Raw genomic sequence first — 15,601 nt, 5'->3', positions numbered from 1 at the left:
ACAGTTTGTGAGTTCGAGCCCCACCTTGGGCTCTGAGCTGTCAAGAGCCTGGAGCCTGCTTCGGATTCTGTGTCTCCCTCTCTCTCTCTGTTCCTCTCCCGCTCTCACTCTGTCTCTCTATCTCTTAAAAATAAATAAACATTAAAAACAAGCTGTGAGAATGGATATCCTTGTCTTATTTCTGATCTTAGGGGGAAATTCTCAAGTTTTCACCATTAAGTATGATGCTAGCTGTGTGGTTTTTATATGCGGCCTTTATTCTGTTGAGGTATGTTCTCTCTAAATCTACTTTATTAAGACTTTTCTTTATCATAATTGGATGCTGTCCTTTGTTAAATGCTTTTCCTGCACTTATTGAAAGGATTATATGGTTTTTATCCTTTCTCTTATTGATGTGATATATCATGTTGATTGATTTGCAAATATTGCACTTGCATCCCAGGAATAAATCCCATTTGATCATGGTGAATTATTTTTTTAATGTATTGGTGGATTTGGCTTGCTAATATTTTGTTGAGGAATTTTGCGTCCATGTTCATCAGAGATATTGGCCTGTAGTTTGTTTTTTGTAGTTTCTTTATCTGGTTTTGGTATCAGGGTAATACTGGCCTCGTAGAATGAATATGAAAGTTTTCCTTCTTCTATTTTTTGGAATAGCTTGAGAATAATAGGTATTAAACTTTTCTTTAAATGTTTGGCAGAATTAGCCTGTGAAGCCATCTGGTACTGGACTTTTGTTCGTTGGGAGTTTTTGATTACTGATTCAGTTTTACTGTTGATAATCAGTTTGTTCAAATTTTCTATCTCTTCCTGAATCAGTTTTTGGAGGTTATATGTTTCTAGGAGTTTATCTATTTCTTCTAGGTTGTCCAGTTTGTTGGCATATAATTTTTCATAATATTCTCTTACCATCCTTTGTATTTCCACAATGTCACTTGTTATTTCTCCTCTTTCGTGATATTGTTTATTTTAATTATCTCTTTCCCTCTCTCTCTCTCTCTTTCTCTCTCTCTCTTTCTTGATGAGTCTGACTAAAGGTTTATCAATTTTGTTGATCCTTTCAAAGAACCAACTCCTGGTTTCATCAATCTGTTCTATTGTTTTTAAAATTTCCATATAATTTATTTTTGCACTAATCTTTATTATTTCCTTCCTTCTTCTGATTTGGGTTTCTTGTTATTTTTCTAGCTTCTTTAGGTGTAATGTTAGGTTCCTTATTTGAGATATTTCTTGCTTCTTGATTTAGGCCTGTGTTGCTATATGACGTCCCTCTTAGAACCACGTTTGCATCCCAAAGATTTTGGATCATTGTGTTTTCATTTTCTTCCTTTCTTTTGTGTGTGTGTTTTCATTTTCATTTGTCTCCATGAATTTTTTGATTTATTCTTTGATTTCTTGGTTGACCCATTCGTTGTTGGATAACATGTTATCTAACCTCCATGTATTTTGTTCCTTCCAGATTTTTTTCTTGTGGTTGATCTGTAGTTTCATAGTGTTGTGGTCAGAAAAAAGGCATGGTATGACTTCAGTCTTTTTGAATTTATTGAGACTTGTGGCCTAACGTGATCTATTCTGGAGAATGTTTCATGTGCGCTTGAAGAGAATGTGTATTCTGCTGTTTTAGGATGGAATGTTCTCACTGTATCTCTTAAATCCATACGGTCTAATGTGTCATTCAAAGACACTGTTTCCTTATTGATTTATTATTTGGATGATCTGTCCATTGATGTTAAGTGGGATGTTAAAGTCCCTTACTATTATTGTATTACTACTGATTATTTTCCTTATGTTTGCTATTAACTTTTTCAAGTATTTGGGTGCTTTCATGTTGGATGCATAAATATTTACACTTGTTTTATCTTGCTGGATTGTTCTCCTTATTATTATGTAGTTTATTTCTTTGTCTCTTGTTACCATCTTTGTTTTAAAGTCTACTTTGGGGGCGCCTGGGTGGCTCAGTCGGTTAAGCAGCCGACTTCGGCTCAGGTCACAATCTTGCAGTCCCTGAGTTCAAGCCCCGCATCGGGCTCTGTGCTGACAGCTCAGAGCCTGGAGCCTGTTTCAGATTCTGTGTCTCCCTGTCTCTCTGCCCCTCCCCTGTTCATGCTCTGCCTCTCTCTGTCTCAAAAATAAATAAACGTTAAAAAAAAATTTTTTTTTAAAAAGTCTACTTTGTCTGATTTGAGTATTGCTCTCCTGGCTTTCTTTTTGCATTCATTTGCATGATAAATGCTTCTCCATCCCTTTATTTTCAGCCTGTATGTGTCTTTAGATCTGAAATGAATCTCTTGCAGGCAGCATCTAGATGGGTCTTTTTTTTTTTTTAAATCCATTCTGTCACCCTATGTCTTTTGATTGGAGCAGTCAGTCCATTTACACTCAAGATAATTATTAATGGGTATGTATTTATTGCCATTTTGTTACTTTTTTATGGTTGTTTTTGTGGTTTTTCTCTTTCCCTTTTTTCTCTTGCTCTCTTCTCTCACGATTAGTTGGTTTTCTTTAGTTTTATACTTGAATTCCTTTCTCTTTAATTTTTGCATATCTATTACTGGTTTTTGATTTGTGATTATCATTCAGTTTGTATATAACATTTTCTGCACTTGGCAGTCTATATTAAGTTGATAGTCACTTAAGTTTGAACCTCTTCTTTATTCCACTTGCCCTTATATTTAGGTATATGGTGTCATACTTTACATCCTTTTATTTTGTGAGTACTTTGATTTTTGCAGATACACTTTTTTTTTCACTGCTTTTGTGTTTCCCACTTTCCTTACTCTTACTTGTGGTCTTTGCTTTTTACTCAAAAAGTCTCCTATCTTAACATTTCTTCTAGGGCTGGTTTAGTGTTCGTGAATTTCTTTAGCTTCTGTTTGTCTGGGAAGCTCTTTATCTCTCCTATTCTGAATGATAACCTTGCTGGATAGAGTGTTCTTGGCTGCAGATTTTTTTCCTTTCAGCATTTTGAATATATAATGCCATTCCCTTCAGGCCAGCAAAGTTTCTGCTGAAAAAATCAGCTGATAGCCTTATGAGACTTCCCTTGTATGTGTTTTCTTTTCTCTTGGTGTTTTTAAAATTCTATCACTACTTTTTGCCATTTTAATTACTATGTGTCTTGGTGGGAACCTCCTTGGGTTGATTTTGTTGGAGGCTCTCTGTGCCTCTTGAATCTGAATTTCTGTTTCCTTCTCCAAATTTGGGAATTTTTCAGCTATTATTTCTTCAAATAAATTTTCCGCCCCCCCTTACTTTCTCTTCTTCTGAATCCCTATAATGCAAATGTTATTACCCTTGATGGTGTCACTAAGTTCTATAAGTCTATTCTCATTTTGTATAATTTTTTCCCCTCTTACTTGCTTAGCTTGATTGCTTTCCTTTCCTCTGTCCTCTAGGTCACTGATTTGTTCCGCTTCCTCTAGTCTGCTATTTATTCCAACTGGTGTATTTTTAATTTCATTTATTGTGTTCTTCATCTCTGTTTGGTTCTTTTTTTATCATCACTAAGTGTCTCACTGTTGTCCCTCACTCTTTCCTCCAGTCCAGTGAGTATCTTTATGATCATTTCTTTAAATTCTTTATCGGACATATTACTTATCTCCATTTAGCTTAGATCTCTTGCTGTGATTTTGTCCTGTTCTTTCATTTGGGACATATTCCTCTGTCTCCTCATTTTGTCTGTCTCGGCATCTGTTTCTCTGTGCTAGGAAAGTCAGATATGTCTCCTGCACTGGAGAGTAATGGCCTTATGAAGAGGTCCTGTAGTGCCCTGCAGTGCAGCGTCCCCTGTTCACCAGGACCTGGTACTCCAGGGGTGTCTTCTAAGTGTGCTGCGTGCATCCAGCTTTTGTGACTGAGCTGATTTCTCCTTCAGTCCGGTCGTCTGCAGCGACTTTCTTTGCCCGTTGTGGGCAGGGTTTGGTCCGTGTGGTGTTAGTGGACCAGTCTGAGGACGCCTGGGGCTTGAGTTGAGTCAGACCAGGCATTTGCCAGAGATGCGGTAGCACCCATCTGCAGGGTGCTCTCCCCGTGCTGTCCACTGAGAAGCTTTTGTTGGTGGGCAGGGCCTGTAGTCAGACAGATGTCTTCCCCCAGCCCACTGCTGGGGCTGTAGTCTCACTGGTGTGTGTGGTTATCTTTCCCTTTCCCCGGGGCAGGAGTCACTTTGGAGTGGTGGTCAGGAGGGAGTCCACCACCTGTCCTGTCGGGCCTGCTTGTACTCTGGCAGGCCTGTGGCACTGCCTTGAATGGGCTCCAGCCAAAAGGGGCCCTGCAGCGTTGGGGCTGAGGCAGGTGTGTCTGCAGGGGGTGGATGAGCGGGGGAGCTGCTTTAGCAAGTTAGGTAGCTACTGCAAGCGCCCCTCTGGTCCCTGCAGGTGGTGGTGTGTTTATGCTGGGGGGCACGGGAGGGAAGCTCCTTCGTGCCTGGAGGGTCTCCCAGTGATCTTTGTCCCTCCAGGACGTGCTCTGAGACGAGTAGATAACTCTTTATCCTGCATGTCCCAGGCGTTTTTCAAACTGCTGCGTCTCTGCTGTGCCTCCACAGGGCTGTTGTGCAGTCTCTTTAAGCACAGGGCCTCAGTTTCCTCTCTCCTGCTCTGCTCTCCTAGTGCCAAGTCTGCTGATTTTAAAGTTTCAGATTTTAAGTCCTGCTCATTGTGAGAACTCATGAAATTCAGTCCCTCTGGTTTTCAAAGCCAAATGTTATGGGGATTTGTCTTCCCTGTGTGGGCTCCCTGGTCCAGGGATGTGTTTCTGTCCTCTCTCTGTGCCCTGGACTCCCTCATGACCACGGACCAACCTGCGGGTTCGTTTAGCTCCTGACCGTGTCTTTGCCCTTTCTACCCTCTTCCACGTGGCTTCTTCTTTACATTTAGCTGTGGTGTTTGTTTCTGCCAGTCTTCGGGTGGTTTCTGGGTTATTTACATTGAAGTGAGTGTTAGCTAGGTGTATCCATGGGACAGGGTGGGCTTAGGGCCTTCCTACTCCACCACCTTTCCTAGAAGTCCCAAGCAGCCTTGTAAAATTAAGTTTTTATTTTATACACACTAAAAAATTGAAAATTGCTGGAGATTTTAAGGTTTGAAAGGGCAGAATTGTTTACAAAACAGTCTGTATGCGTTGACATAGCCTAAGTAAAGCCCCTCATAGACACTCTCCAACTCAAAGATTGCTTGAATATGTCCCCACATCGGGCAACTGCCTCAGACATTCTTTGTTTTGGGGATTTGTTATTTAAATGTTGAAAAACAGACAAGGATAATATTCCACAAAGTATAGACACTGGAAAAGGTAAAAGGGAACCAAGCTATTGAAAACCAAAGAGTTGTAATCTAGGAATTGTAAAACATAAGAACGTACGAGGCATGATTATAGTCAGCGTGCCTCGGGAAAATGCTAATATGACCGTGGCTTGTGTTCACTACGAGGCTCTTCCCTTCTCATGATAACTATATGATAGGAAAGCACCAGCATCACCAGAATGGTACCCACCAGACAACAATGAAGTTTTCATCGTGCCAACGGTAGAAACAAATGAAGAATACCAATGAGGTAATCCCAGAGATAGGCAAAGAGAGAAAGACAATGGCAAGACCACCGTGAGCATGCAAGAAATGCCAAGAGCACAGCCAGGTGAGCAGGGAGTAGGAAAACATCAAAACTCTCAGATCCCAGAAGGCACAAGTGGAATGTTGAAGCCACAGGCATATAAGACATGTAATACCCCAAATCTATGCAGATAAACCAGCTCATCTTCTCCCTGTGGCCAGGGTGTGCATAAGGGGTTCTCATGGCTATTTTTGACCCCATCACTGTTGCATTTACCATAGCCAACAAACACCTATCAAAAGATAATAAAGTTACGCCTTTTCAAAATTTTTATTTTTTGCAATCCTGTCTAGTTTTGGCTTCTGTTAATTCCAGTACAGAAATCAATGTGGGTCACTGATTTTTTTATTGAGTAACCATTACACTTCAATTCCATTCTTTCACTGCCCAACTAACTGCTCCACTTTTAAACAATGGCCGGCCATTAATCATTACGCAAAACAGAAGCTATTTATGCAACGAATTCTAGAGCAAGCTCATTTCGTCTTGGCAAAATAGTGTTAGACACCAGCATTTGTGAGATTTCCAATGAACCTTGGCATTAAGAAATTCTTAAATTGAAATTGCTGGAGGAGGTCAGGAATCAAAACTTTGCCTATATGGAGCTCAGCTGGCCCCAGAGTTAAACATGGAAAACTATTCAAATTCTAAGCAATTATGAAAAATTATCTTTTATTTTATAATCTAAGTGATAGCTATCATTTATTTTCATATATCTTCCTCTTTAAATCTTATAACTGACCGTATTGCTCAGTAAGTAACTTCCTCAGCTCTAGTGACCCACGTGCAAAGCTAGACCGATCTGTGAGAGGCATCAGGATTCGTCCTAGGCAACGTCAAGGACCTCAGACACAATTGCTTCGAGTTTCTGTAATTGAGGAAGTCAGTTTCTACAGAGGCAGCACTGAATGAAAACATTACAAGTTTTCCATCAACTACAGGAACAATTAAACGTATAGGTTATTCCAGAGGGAACAAATTCATGTTCTTGAAATTTCTGGCGTCTATTTATTTATTTAAAAAACACCACCACCTCAGAGATTTTGGAGATAACAGATGCCAGACTCGATATTCTAACTGGCCAGAAGTGATTGAGAACCTGCATGGCCTGAGCTCCCTGCGGAGCCACCCAACGTTAAAGCCTGGGTTATTTTTTGTCTAAATCCACAGCCATAGAAGGCTTATTGTGATTTATGTCTCCAGTACCCACATGTTGGGATGAGTTGTTGGGGTACCATGCCCTGGAGACAGGGCTCCTCTCCCGAGTTAAGCAGACAGGTGCTGCTGTGGCACCCCCACCCCACCCCGGAAACCATGCATTCTAAACTACTAAACACTTCCAGAACCCCTTGAATCCTGACAACTTGCTCCAGAACTCAGGCACGAGCGCTGGTCATGAGAAACCAGTAACTTCAAGGTTGTAGTTCACCTTAGAATTCTATCACGCTTGACTATTTGCAGGTCTTGGGGGGAACTTTAATAATTCCAATCGGGAAGAGAATGCAGCAGGGAACCTCTACTGATACTCAGATTTCTTAAATCTAAGTAGGTCATGAAATTTAACTAAAAAGACAAGAAAATGAAAGGAAGAAGCTCTAATTAAGTAGAAGCAGGGTAAGATTAAACCCCAGACTACTTTGTTTCCTCGCTTTTCCACTGTTACCAAAACTCATTAGTCAGCATCTAACCCAAGATGAGCACCATGTGACTTCTCGGCCATGACTCTTGTGTATGCCACTGAGCTCAAGCCACACCACTCAGCAGAGCATGAGGACCCCACTTCCCAGGCTGTGTTCAGAAAAGACACACCAGAGTGTGGAGGGCAGGCCCCCACGTTCCTGGAGACGGAGGCTGCAAAGAGGGATCATACCTGTTCCGGCGGCCCACGCTCCTGGGCCAAGCTGTGCCAGGAGGAGCCTCCGCGCGAAGCCTCACCAACCTTAAGTCCAAAAGAGTCTTTCCAAAGAGGACCACAACGGGCATCACCAGGGCCGCCAACCAAAGACTGTCCATTCATCCTTCCTTTCTCTCCATACTTGACAGAGGGCAAAAAGATGTGAATCAGAAGGATGAGGACGTGAAATGCAGGGTGGTAGGAGGCAGGAGGTGCCCAGTGGGTTTCTGGGGAGCAGAGCTGTGGCCCCAGATGGAGACTGCCAGCAGAGAAGGCACACTTCTCCATCAACAAGAAGAGACAATGAGCTGACTACAGACATGGAATGTTCACTTTACTTTGTTTAAAATAAAAGGAAAAAATGATGTCAAACCACCCTGCACAGAGACCACTGCACAGACTTTGTTCTGCTGTGTTTCTCTGCTAGCGGGAGGTTGGTAGATCTGAAGCCTGTCTAGAGGGAGGCGTGGGCTTTAGGCTGGGACATGCATCAGGCAAACTGTTAGGGCTCCATCTTGGGGACCAATGCCAATGTAACAATTTCCCTCAGCCTTGTTCTTTACAAACAGGAGAAGAAGGCATGGGGGTGGGCTCTATTTTCTGTAGTAAGATACGAGCCACACTTTTAATGCACAGCAAGAGCCCCGTCTCAGAGACTGCTAAGTGGCATTTTTTTTTCTTGTATCAAAATAAGAATTGTTAAATATTGGATATCATCTTGTTAATAACAAACAATCCTTAGTTGAATTCAACAAGCGTGGCAACTCTTCCTAAGTTTTATTTATTTATTTATTTTTAAAAGTTTATTTTATTTATTTTGAGAGAGAGAGCGGGGGAGGGTCAGAGAAAGGGACAGAGAGAGAATCCTAAGCAGGCTCTGCACTGTTAGTGCAGAGCCTGATGCGGGGCTCAAACTCATGAACTATGAGATCATGACCTGGTCTGAAGTTGGACACTTAACCGACTGAGCCACCCAGGTGCCCCTCTAAGTTTTATTTTAAAAAAGAAAAACTTCCATTCCATTCAGGGATATCATTCTTCCTTCATAAGTTCCAGAAAAGTTGCCTGTGTGTGGTAGTTTTTTTCACCTTTATTTTAATTTTTACTTTCCTCTACCAGCTTGCTTTGAAAAAGCCACAATTGTGAAAAATGTTACTGACATGTCTTAGAAAAAATTGTGTGTGTAAGGGTTTATCCGTGGTTAAACTATCTGGTTAGTTAAGTACCAAACAGAAGTGTCTGTGGGTTGCATTATGCATTTTTTTTGTTTGATAAAGAACGACATTATGAAAAACCAATTGCAGGGCTCTCATCTTACCTATGGTTTAAAAAGAAGGAGAGAAGAAAATAGAAGAGACAAGTAGGGACTGTCACATTCCCTCAGTGTCGGTGTTTACCCCTCTGGCCCCTGTATGGCTCTTGCCTGTCCCCTGTCACCCAAATCACACACATCTAAGAGGACAATATCCTTGAGCTCAACATCAGTATTTTCTTAGAGCCACGAGAGAAAAATATGAGAGCTGGGTGAGGTCGTAAGGAGCACGTAGTTCGAGCCTTCATTTTATAGAAGAGAAAACTGAGGTTCAGAGTGGGGACCATCAGAGTTTACTCGGCAGAGTCAGCCTCGTGCAATATGGAAGCTGTGGTGGTTTTTTGTCTTCCTGGAGCCAGGCACAGTAATGCCACCCGAGAGTCTATTCAAGTCAACAAACAGTGAAGGAGCCCCTCTTCAAAGAAGAGGTCTGCAGAGTGCTTAGGGATGCAGCGCACACAGGCTGGGTTCATGGCCACCTTGAAATAACCCTGGGGTGGGGGTGGGGGCCAACAACAACCAAGGGCCCAGCCACCCCCATTCTCACCCCACGCCCTTGCTGGAAACAGTGACTCTCCTGACAAACAGACATGACCCTGTACCTCAAAGAGAGCCTCGTTCTTTTCTATCACTGACACATCCTCACAACATCTGAGGAATATTCTGGAAGCTGCACCTGTTGAGCTTTCCAGCGGGAGTCAGAAAGCGCTTGTCATAACCCAAATCACCAGTGAAATGAAGCAGTACTTACTCCAATACAAGACAATATCAGGATTTCAATTCAACCAACACTCCTTATTTTAGTCTATGAAATAAAACTCATTCTGTTGCCAGGGTATATTAGAAATCTGTGTAATTGGAGAGATCCGAAAGTCTTTAATTTTCTATGGCTCAAGTATCACTTTAAAAAAAACAATGCAAAATTTTGGGTACAGACATAGAAGAAAACATTTAAACATTCATGCTCTATCACAAAGAGAACGAAAGCATTGACACTTATTTGGTACTTACAATAATCCTGATTTTAGGTAGCTTTTGGTCTGAAGTGGTAGGAGGTGCTCGGTGTTCTTTAAAGCTGTTATCAGAAACAAAGAAAATGCTGTCAGGTATTCTTGTCTCCTGAGGAAAACACTTCTGTCCTCAGAAGGCACCACTCCTAGAAGCCTTGAGGTCTGAATTCCACACCAGAAAATGCAGCAGCAAAGAAGCTGTGAGATCTATGGTTGCAGTGTGGCCACTGGGCTCTCCGATGGGCCAGCACACTCCCGTCAGCATGACGGCACAGGCAGAGAGGTGCACAGAGCCAGAGTTGGGAAGGGCCGTTCCTAGCACCCCACTTTTTTTTGAGTCAAAATGATAGGTTTCCAACTTCACTCAGTTATTTCAAGAACACGCTCGAAACTCCTATAGAGCATTGATGAACCCAGAGTCATTCGGCAGGTGCAGTGGACTGCTTGCCCAAACCCCGCTTGCACATGGAACTCAGGTGCTGCTTCTACCCTGCTTTGGAAACCATGAGCAAAGACATTGCTTCCAGGCTTCCGGGAAGAAGCCCGCGGCCTCGGTGAGTTGCTTTCTAGACTGCCAGGACTCGGACTTGGCTGCTTCTACTTAGTTGCAACCATCTGAGATGTATTTCTTCATTAAAGAGAAGAAAAGGGCGAAAAGCAACAATTAGGAGTAAGAAGACGAACCGGCAGCAAGGAGCAGTTGGAAATGAATAGAAACGAGGAGGAGGAGGGTACTCACACTCCACGGGCTTCCTGGTGGCAGAAGGCACTGGCTGATAGAGCCCTGCTGGGCTCCACTGAGAGGGAGGTGCTCAGGAGGAGATAGCACTGGGAGGAGGCACCTAACAGTTTTATACTCAAACTGGCTCTGCACCCCCCGCCCCCCGCCCCTGCACTTGGCTTTCTCCTCCCACTTCGAGCCCCAGGGCCAAAGCATTGCGGAGGACCAGTCCCCTGTCTTGTACCTGATGTCTCTCTCTCTCTCTCTCTCTCTCTCTCTCTCTCTCCCCCCCCCCCCACCTCTCTGCTGTTTCTCTCCCTCCTCCTCCCTCCCTCTCTCTCTTCCTCTCTCTGTCTCTCTGCTGATGTTTCTCTCTCTTCCCTTCCCTCCCTTGCTCCCTCCCTCCCTTCCTCCCTGTCCCTCTCTGTCTCTCTCTGCTAATGTTTCTCTCTGTGTGTGTCTCTCCTCTGTCTGTCTCTTGTTTCTCTCTCTCTGTGTCTCCCTCTCTGTCTCTCTCTGCTGATGTTTCTCTTTCTCTCTCTGCTGATGTCTCTCTCTCTCTCTGTCTCCCCCTCTGGCCTTGATTTGGTGCCATCTCTGTGCGGTGCTCCAAGATCCGTGCCCAGGGATAATCCTGCAACTTCGTCTTTTCCCTCTTGCTTTAGCTCCTGCCCTCACCCTGAAATATTTCGGGGAATGTTTGTAACTAAAAAAGATCAACATAGTGTCTCTGAAAACTAGAAACTGAGGGTCAGGTTGCTATACTGTAGGCTCCTGTGCTACGTGACTGCTCCCGGTGGAATTTTCTCTTAGACACCACGCAGCTTCTGCACAGGTGTAGGAATCCAGCAAAGTCCCGAGGGGTGTGGTGTGAGGGTGGGGAGGGCAAGGGGCATGCAATTCATTTTCTGGAAACCAACCTGCCCTTTTCCCCGGTTAGGAGGAACCAAAAATAAAAGTTCCCTGGAATGTCCTTTTTTCCAGGTGCGGATCCCAGGACAAACTCTGCTGCCTTTTAATAGTCAGGATGCAAACTTTCCATAGCAGAGGAATCTAAAATTCAAGTGAAAAATCCATTTCTTCCCCCATCCTTCTTAAACTTCAGTTTTTGGGGCTTTCTCTGTTATGGCAGGAATCTAACTAACTCAGGTGCACTTCATGGAGCACGGAATTAAAAACAAAAACAAAAACAAAAAACCAGACAACCCCCAGAAAGCCCTGCAGATGTCATGATGTTTCTGTCTTCTGGGCCTCTGGCCTCCTGTTGGAGCTGAAGGGCTTGTCAGAGGTCCTCGAGGCAGCTGCGACTCTCTGGCTCCTCCCACTGGACACCCACGAAACCACAGGTTTCCCTTTGTGGGCAGCCCCCACTCCTACCTGCTGCAGCTCAGGGTGTGTGTGTGTGTGTGTATGTGTGTGTGCGTGCCTGTGTGTGTGTGTGTGCTCATGCCTGTGTGTGTGTGTGTGTGTGTGTGTGTGTGTGTGTCTGAGGTCTAGGAGAAGACCAGAGGTCCAGGTTCATGATTACAGTTCTGAGCTTCAGAGAAATCTGCCTCCAACATTTTGTCGTAGGAAAATAAGGAGAAAATAAGCTCCTGATTTACCCTGAAAGGGAAAAATGAATGTCAAGAGGACAGTCAGAGGGCCTGGAATGGGAATGAAAGGAATCACACTAGTTTCTAGAAGTTCCTCATGCAAATGGAACATAAATCCTTCCCTCACAGTAATAATAACGATCGCGGTAAGAAGTAAGAGTGGTGGGAGTGGTTGAGAATCACTCCGTGTGCTGGGCACTGTGCTAATCACTTCATTCTAATTCCCATCAGCCATTTAAACATTGTAAGAGTCTGGGGCGCCTGGGTGGCTCAGTTGGTTGAGCATCAGACTTCGGCTCAGGTCTTACACCTCATGGTTCATGAGTTTGAACCCCACATCAGGCTTGTTGGGCTTGCTGCTGTCAGCACAGACCCTGCTTCAAAGATCCTCGTTAACCCTCTCTTTTTGTCCCTCTCCCGCACGTGCTCTCTCTCTCTCTCAAAAATAAACATTAGGGGCACCTGGGTGGCTCAGTTGGTTGGTTAAGCATCTGACGCGTCCAACTTCAGCTCGGGCCATGATCTCGCAGTATGTGAGTTTGAGCCCCACGTTGGGCTCTGCGGACAGCTCAGAGCCTGGAGCCTGCTTCGGATTCTGTCTCCCTCTTTCTCTGCCCCTTCCCTACTTGTACGCGCTCTCTCTCTCTCTCTCAAAAATAAATAAACATTTTAAAAAATTGCAAAAAACCCATGAGTTAAATGCCATTATCCCCATTTTGCAGATGAGGAAACAGAGGCTCACAGGGTTTAAATAACTCATCCAAAGTCTAACACCAAAGTTTGTACTTTGATGTACTTCAGCACCATCCAATATTTCCAACTGCTGCCCATGGTTTGCTTTTCACTAATTCACTGATTAACTTCGTGAACGTGGCCATCAACACATAGATCCTAATCCTGAAGCTGCCTCCACACGGCACCCATGCAGCCTTCTGCCTCAGTGGCCTTGGTCAGAATTGAGTCCCAAATCTTCTTGGCAGGACCACCTTCCTCATCCCTCCCCATCCTCTTCCCCACTTCCTGTAAAGTCACACCTAAAGTACCGCTTGCAAAATGCAGCCTTGCTATGTGGTGTGTACAACAGGCAGTGTGCCCATGTGGGCTTCTGGGTCAGGCGGACCTGAGTTCGAATCCTCGCTTCGTCAGTTCCTAGATGTTTTACCTTAGATACGTGCGCACCCCTTTATGAAACTGAGATTCCTCACTAAAAAGGTCGTGATGGGTTTTGGCAAGGATAATTGGTAAAGCTCTGCGCCTGACCCGTGGAGGTGCCGCCATTCCGACGCCTCCCTGTCTCCATAGAGGTTGGGTTGTCCTTGAGCTTTCCCGAAAGGTCCCTCCTCCCAGCTTGGACACGGGGAAAATCTTCCCGGCTGTGACACCAGAAGGGGCAGAGTTATGAGAGTGGAGACCGCTGTTCAGCAACAACTCGGGGATAGGTGGCTGGCTGACGAGGCTCCCCGAGTTTTTGTCCTGCAAGATCCCAAGGCGCAAGTGTCTACGTCACCCAGGAACTTTGCAGAGAACCCCCTGAGCAGGAGAGCAGAGGGACGATTGGGCACCCAATGGGTGCAAACCTGGGTTCTTAGGTGCTTTTAAACCCTCGTTGCAGAATTTGATGCCTTTTTCTCAGTTCTTTCTCCAGCATCTCCTGCTATCACTTACGGCATATCTTTGGCTGAGTGTTTAAGCCCAGACATTGCTTTTCTTTTCTCACCTGCCCTGAGTCCCCCCGCCAGTTCCCCCTTGTGTGCGCCCCTCTCCTCCACCGGCTCTCTGAACCCATCTGCCAGCCCTCGGTCTGGCTCTATCACAACCGAATGTATGCAGAGTTTTCCCTCCTCTGAATGTCTCCATAGAATTTCTGCCCCTAGAAAGTTCTCTCTCTCCTCTCCCCACTTGCTCTGCCCAAACCCTCACACCCCACTTTCTTTCTTCCTCTATTTGGATTTCGTAGCAGACTCCTGTCCATGCCACACTCCTGGGAACCAAAAGCAATTTATGTCCCTACTCCTCACTAGACAGGCGACCATACCCCCTGGCCCCGCAACAGCTCTGGCATTGTCCTTTATTTTGTAAAAAATGTATCTTATGCTGCACCATCCCACCTGGACTAGAAGATACTAGACAACAAGGTTGGGATCTAAGAGTCGTCTTTGTTCCCAACAGATCTCTCTCCAGAAAGATTTTGAGAAAGTTCATAAAATATATGTGAGAAGAGGAAGGAACTAGATGAAAAAAATGGTGAAGAAGGAGAACAAATTTACGGATGACATGATTTCAGTGTTTCCTACGTCTTGCATTTGTAGGTGTTTCTAAATACATGTTGTTTGACCCAGAAATTATCCCAACACCACCTGGTCTGGACTGCTGTTTGCTCTGGGTTTACCTATAGACACTTAAACTTTACAAATGACTTCAGCACAGCACAGCTGGAGTGCCCGCGCTCAGGAAGTGTGGCCGGCCATGAGTGTCTTTTGCATCCTGAGCAGCAGGTTCTAAATGGCAGAGGGAGCATGGGAGAAACTTATTCTCAAGTCGTTTCTTATCCCCCCTGCCCCCCCCCCCCCCAGAGAAGCAGGACCAGCAAATCCAGGACACAATGTTCCTCTGCAGTGTGTTCCGAGCCCACAACGTTGTTGTTTGGTAAACAGTCAGACAAAAAGCACCAGACGAGAGCCCAAACTCACACTGACCCTGAACGTCATTTGGGGGGCACCCTTTGTGACAGGCGTTCCCTAGATGTAGAGCCAAGAGGCAAGCTGGCGCATAGTGTCGCGTCTCTCTCACTGCCTGTCCTTGCCAGGGGAGTGTGGGGTTGGGTAGAAGCAGGAGGCAGTGAGGCGCCTACATTTTTAGCTCTCAGATGCGGTCATGCAATTATTCTGCTCCATTTAAAAGCTCATTGTTTCTCCTGCACACATTAGAATGGCGAGAGAATCTCCATCCCTGCCATGACTTTTATCAGATGCCTTCTTTCCATGCAGCACCTTCTTTCCAGATTTTAGTTTAAACTCAGGTCACATTAAGGTCCGTCATGTAGATCTCTTATCTCCACAGCCAGTGTCTAAGGATGAGCAGGTTGTGCACTGCACAAATGCACCACGTCTAAAGTGGTACCACTAACATCCTAGACATTTATGTATTCATTGCAACAAAACTGTTGCAGAGGGTATTAAAGTGTCTTGAGGAAAGGGTGTCAGGATGCCTTTGCACGAAGGGGCCATGTCAGCTAGCAACGGTCCTGCTGGTGTTTTGTTTCTCCAGGATTGAAAAAAAATCCCAATGAAAGACAATAGGAAAGGGGGTAGGAGTAGAATCTTTGCAATTTCTTGAGTAGACTGAGGAAAGGATTGAAGTGTTGGGGAAAATGAGGGCTGGGGAGTGGCACGGCCCTGTTTCCCTAACTCTCTCTTGAGACTAATTTAAAGCTCATTCAATTGTTTCCTCACCATTAAA

The 15,601-nt window shown here is 44.6% G+C and overlaps 1 protein-coding gene across 4 annotated transcripts in view; it reads right to left on the bottom strand.

Annotated features, from left to right (window-relative positions):
- LOC102954256 (urea transporter 1) overlaps positions 1 to 15,601 on the bottom strand; it is a 53,525-nt gene that overhangs the window by 21,940 nt on the left and 15,984 nt on the right. For 3 of the 4 annotated variants that reach the window (XM_042962124.1, XM_042962126.1, XM_042962127.1), the window contains one exon: positions 9,828 to 9,891. In XM_042962124.1, the coding sequence (XP_042818058.1) occupies positions 9,828 to 9,891 (64 nt within the window). Of the gene's footprint in view, positions 1 to 9,827; positions 9,892 to 10,565; positions 10,652 to 15,601 lie in introns of those variants that run through there. The other variant, XM_007080572.3, reaches the window with a different exon arrangement.

This window comes from Panthera tigris, chromosome D3, assembly GCF_018350195.1.
Source record: "Panthera tigris isolate Pti1 chromosome D3, P.tigris_Pti1_mat1.1, whole genome shotgun sequence".
Lineage (NCBI taxonomy): Eukaryota > Metazoa > Chordata > Mammalia > Carnivora > Felidae > Panthera > Panthera tigris.
Note: the sequence above shows the minus strand (reverse complement) of the source record. Positions and strands in the feature narration are given on the sequence as shown.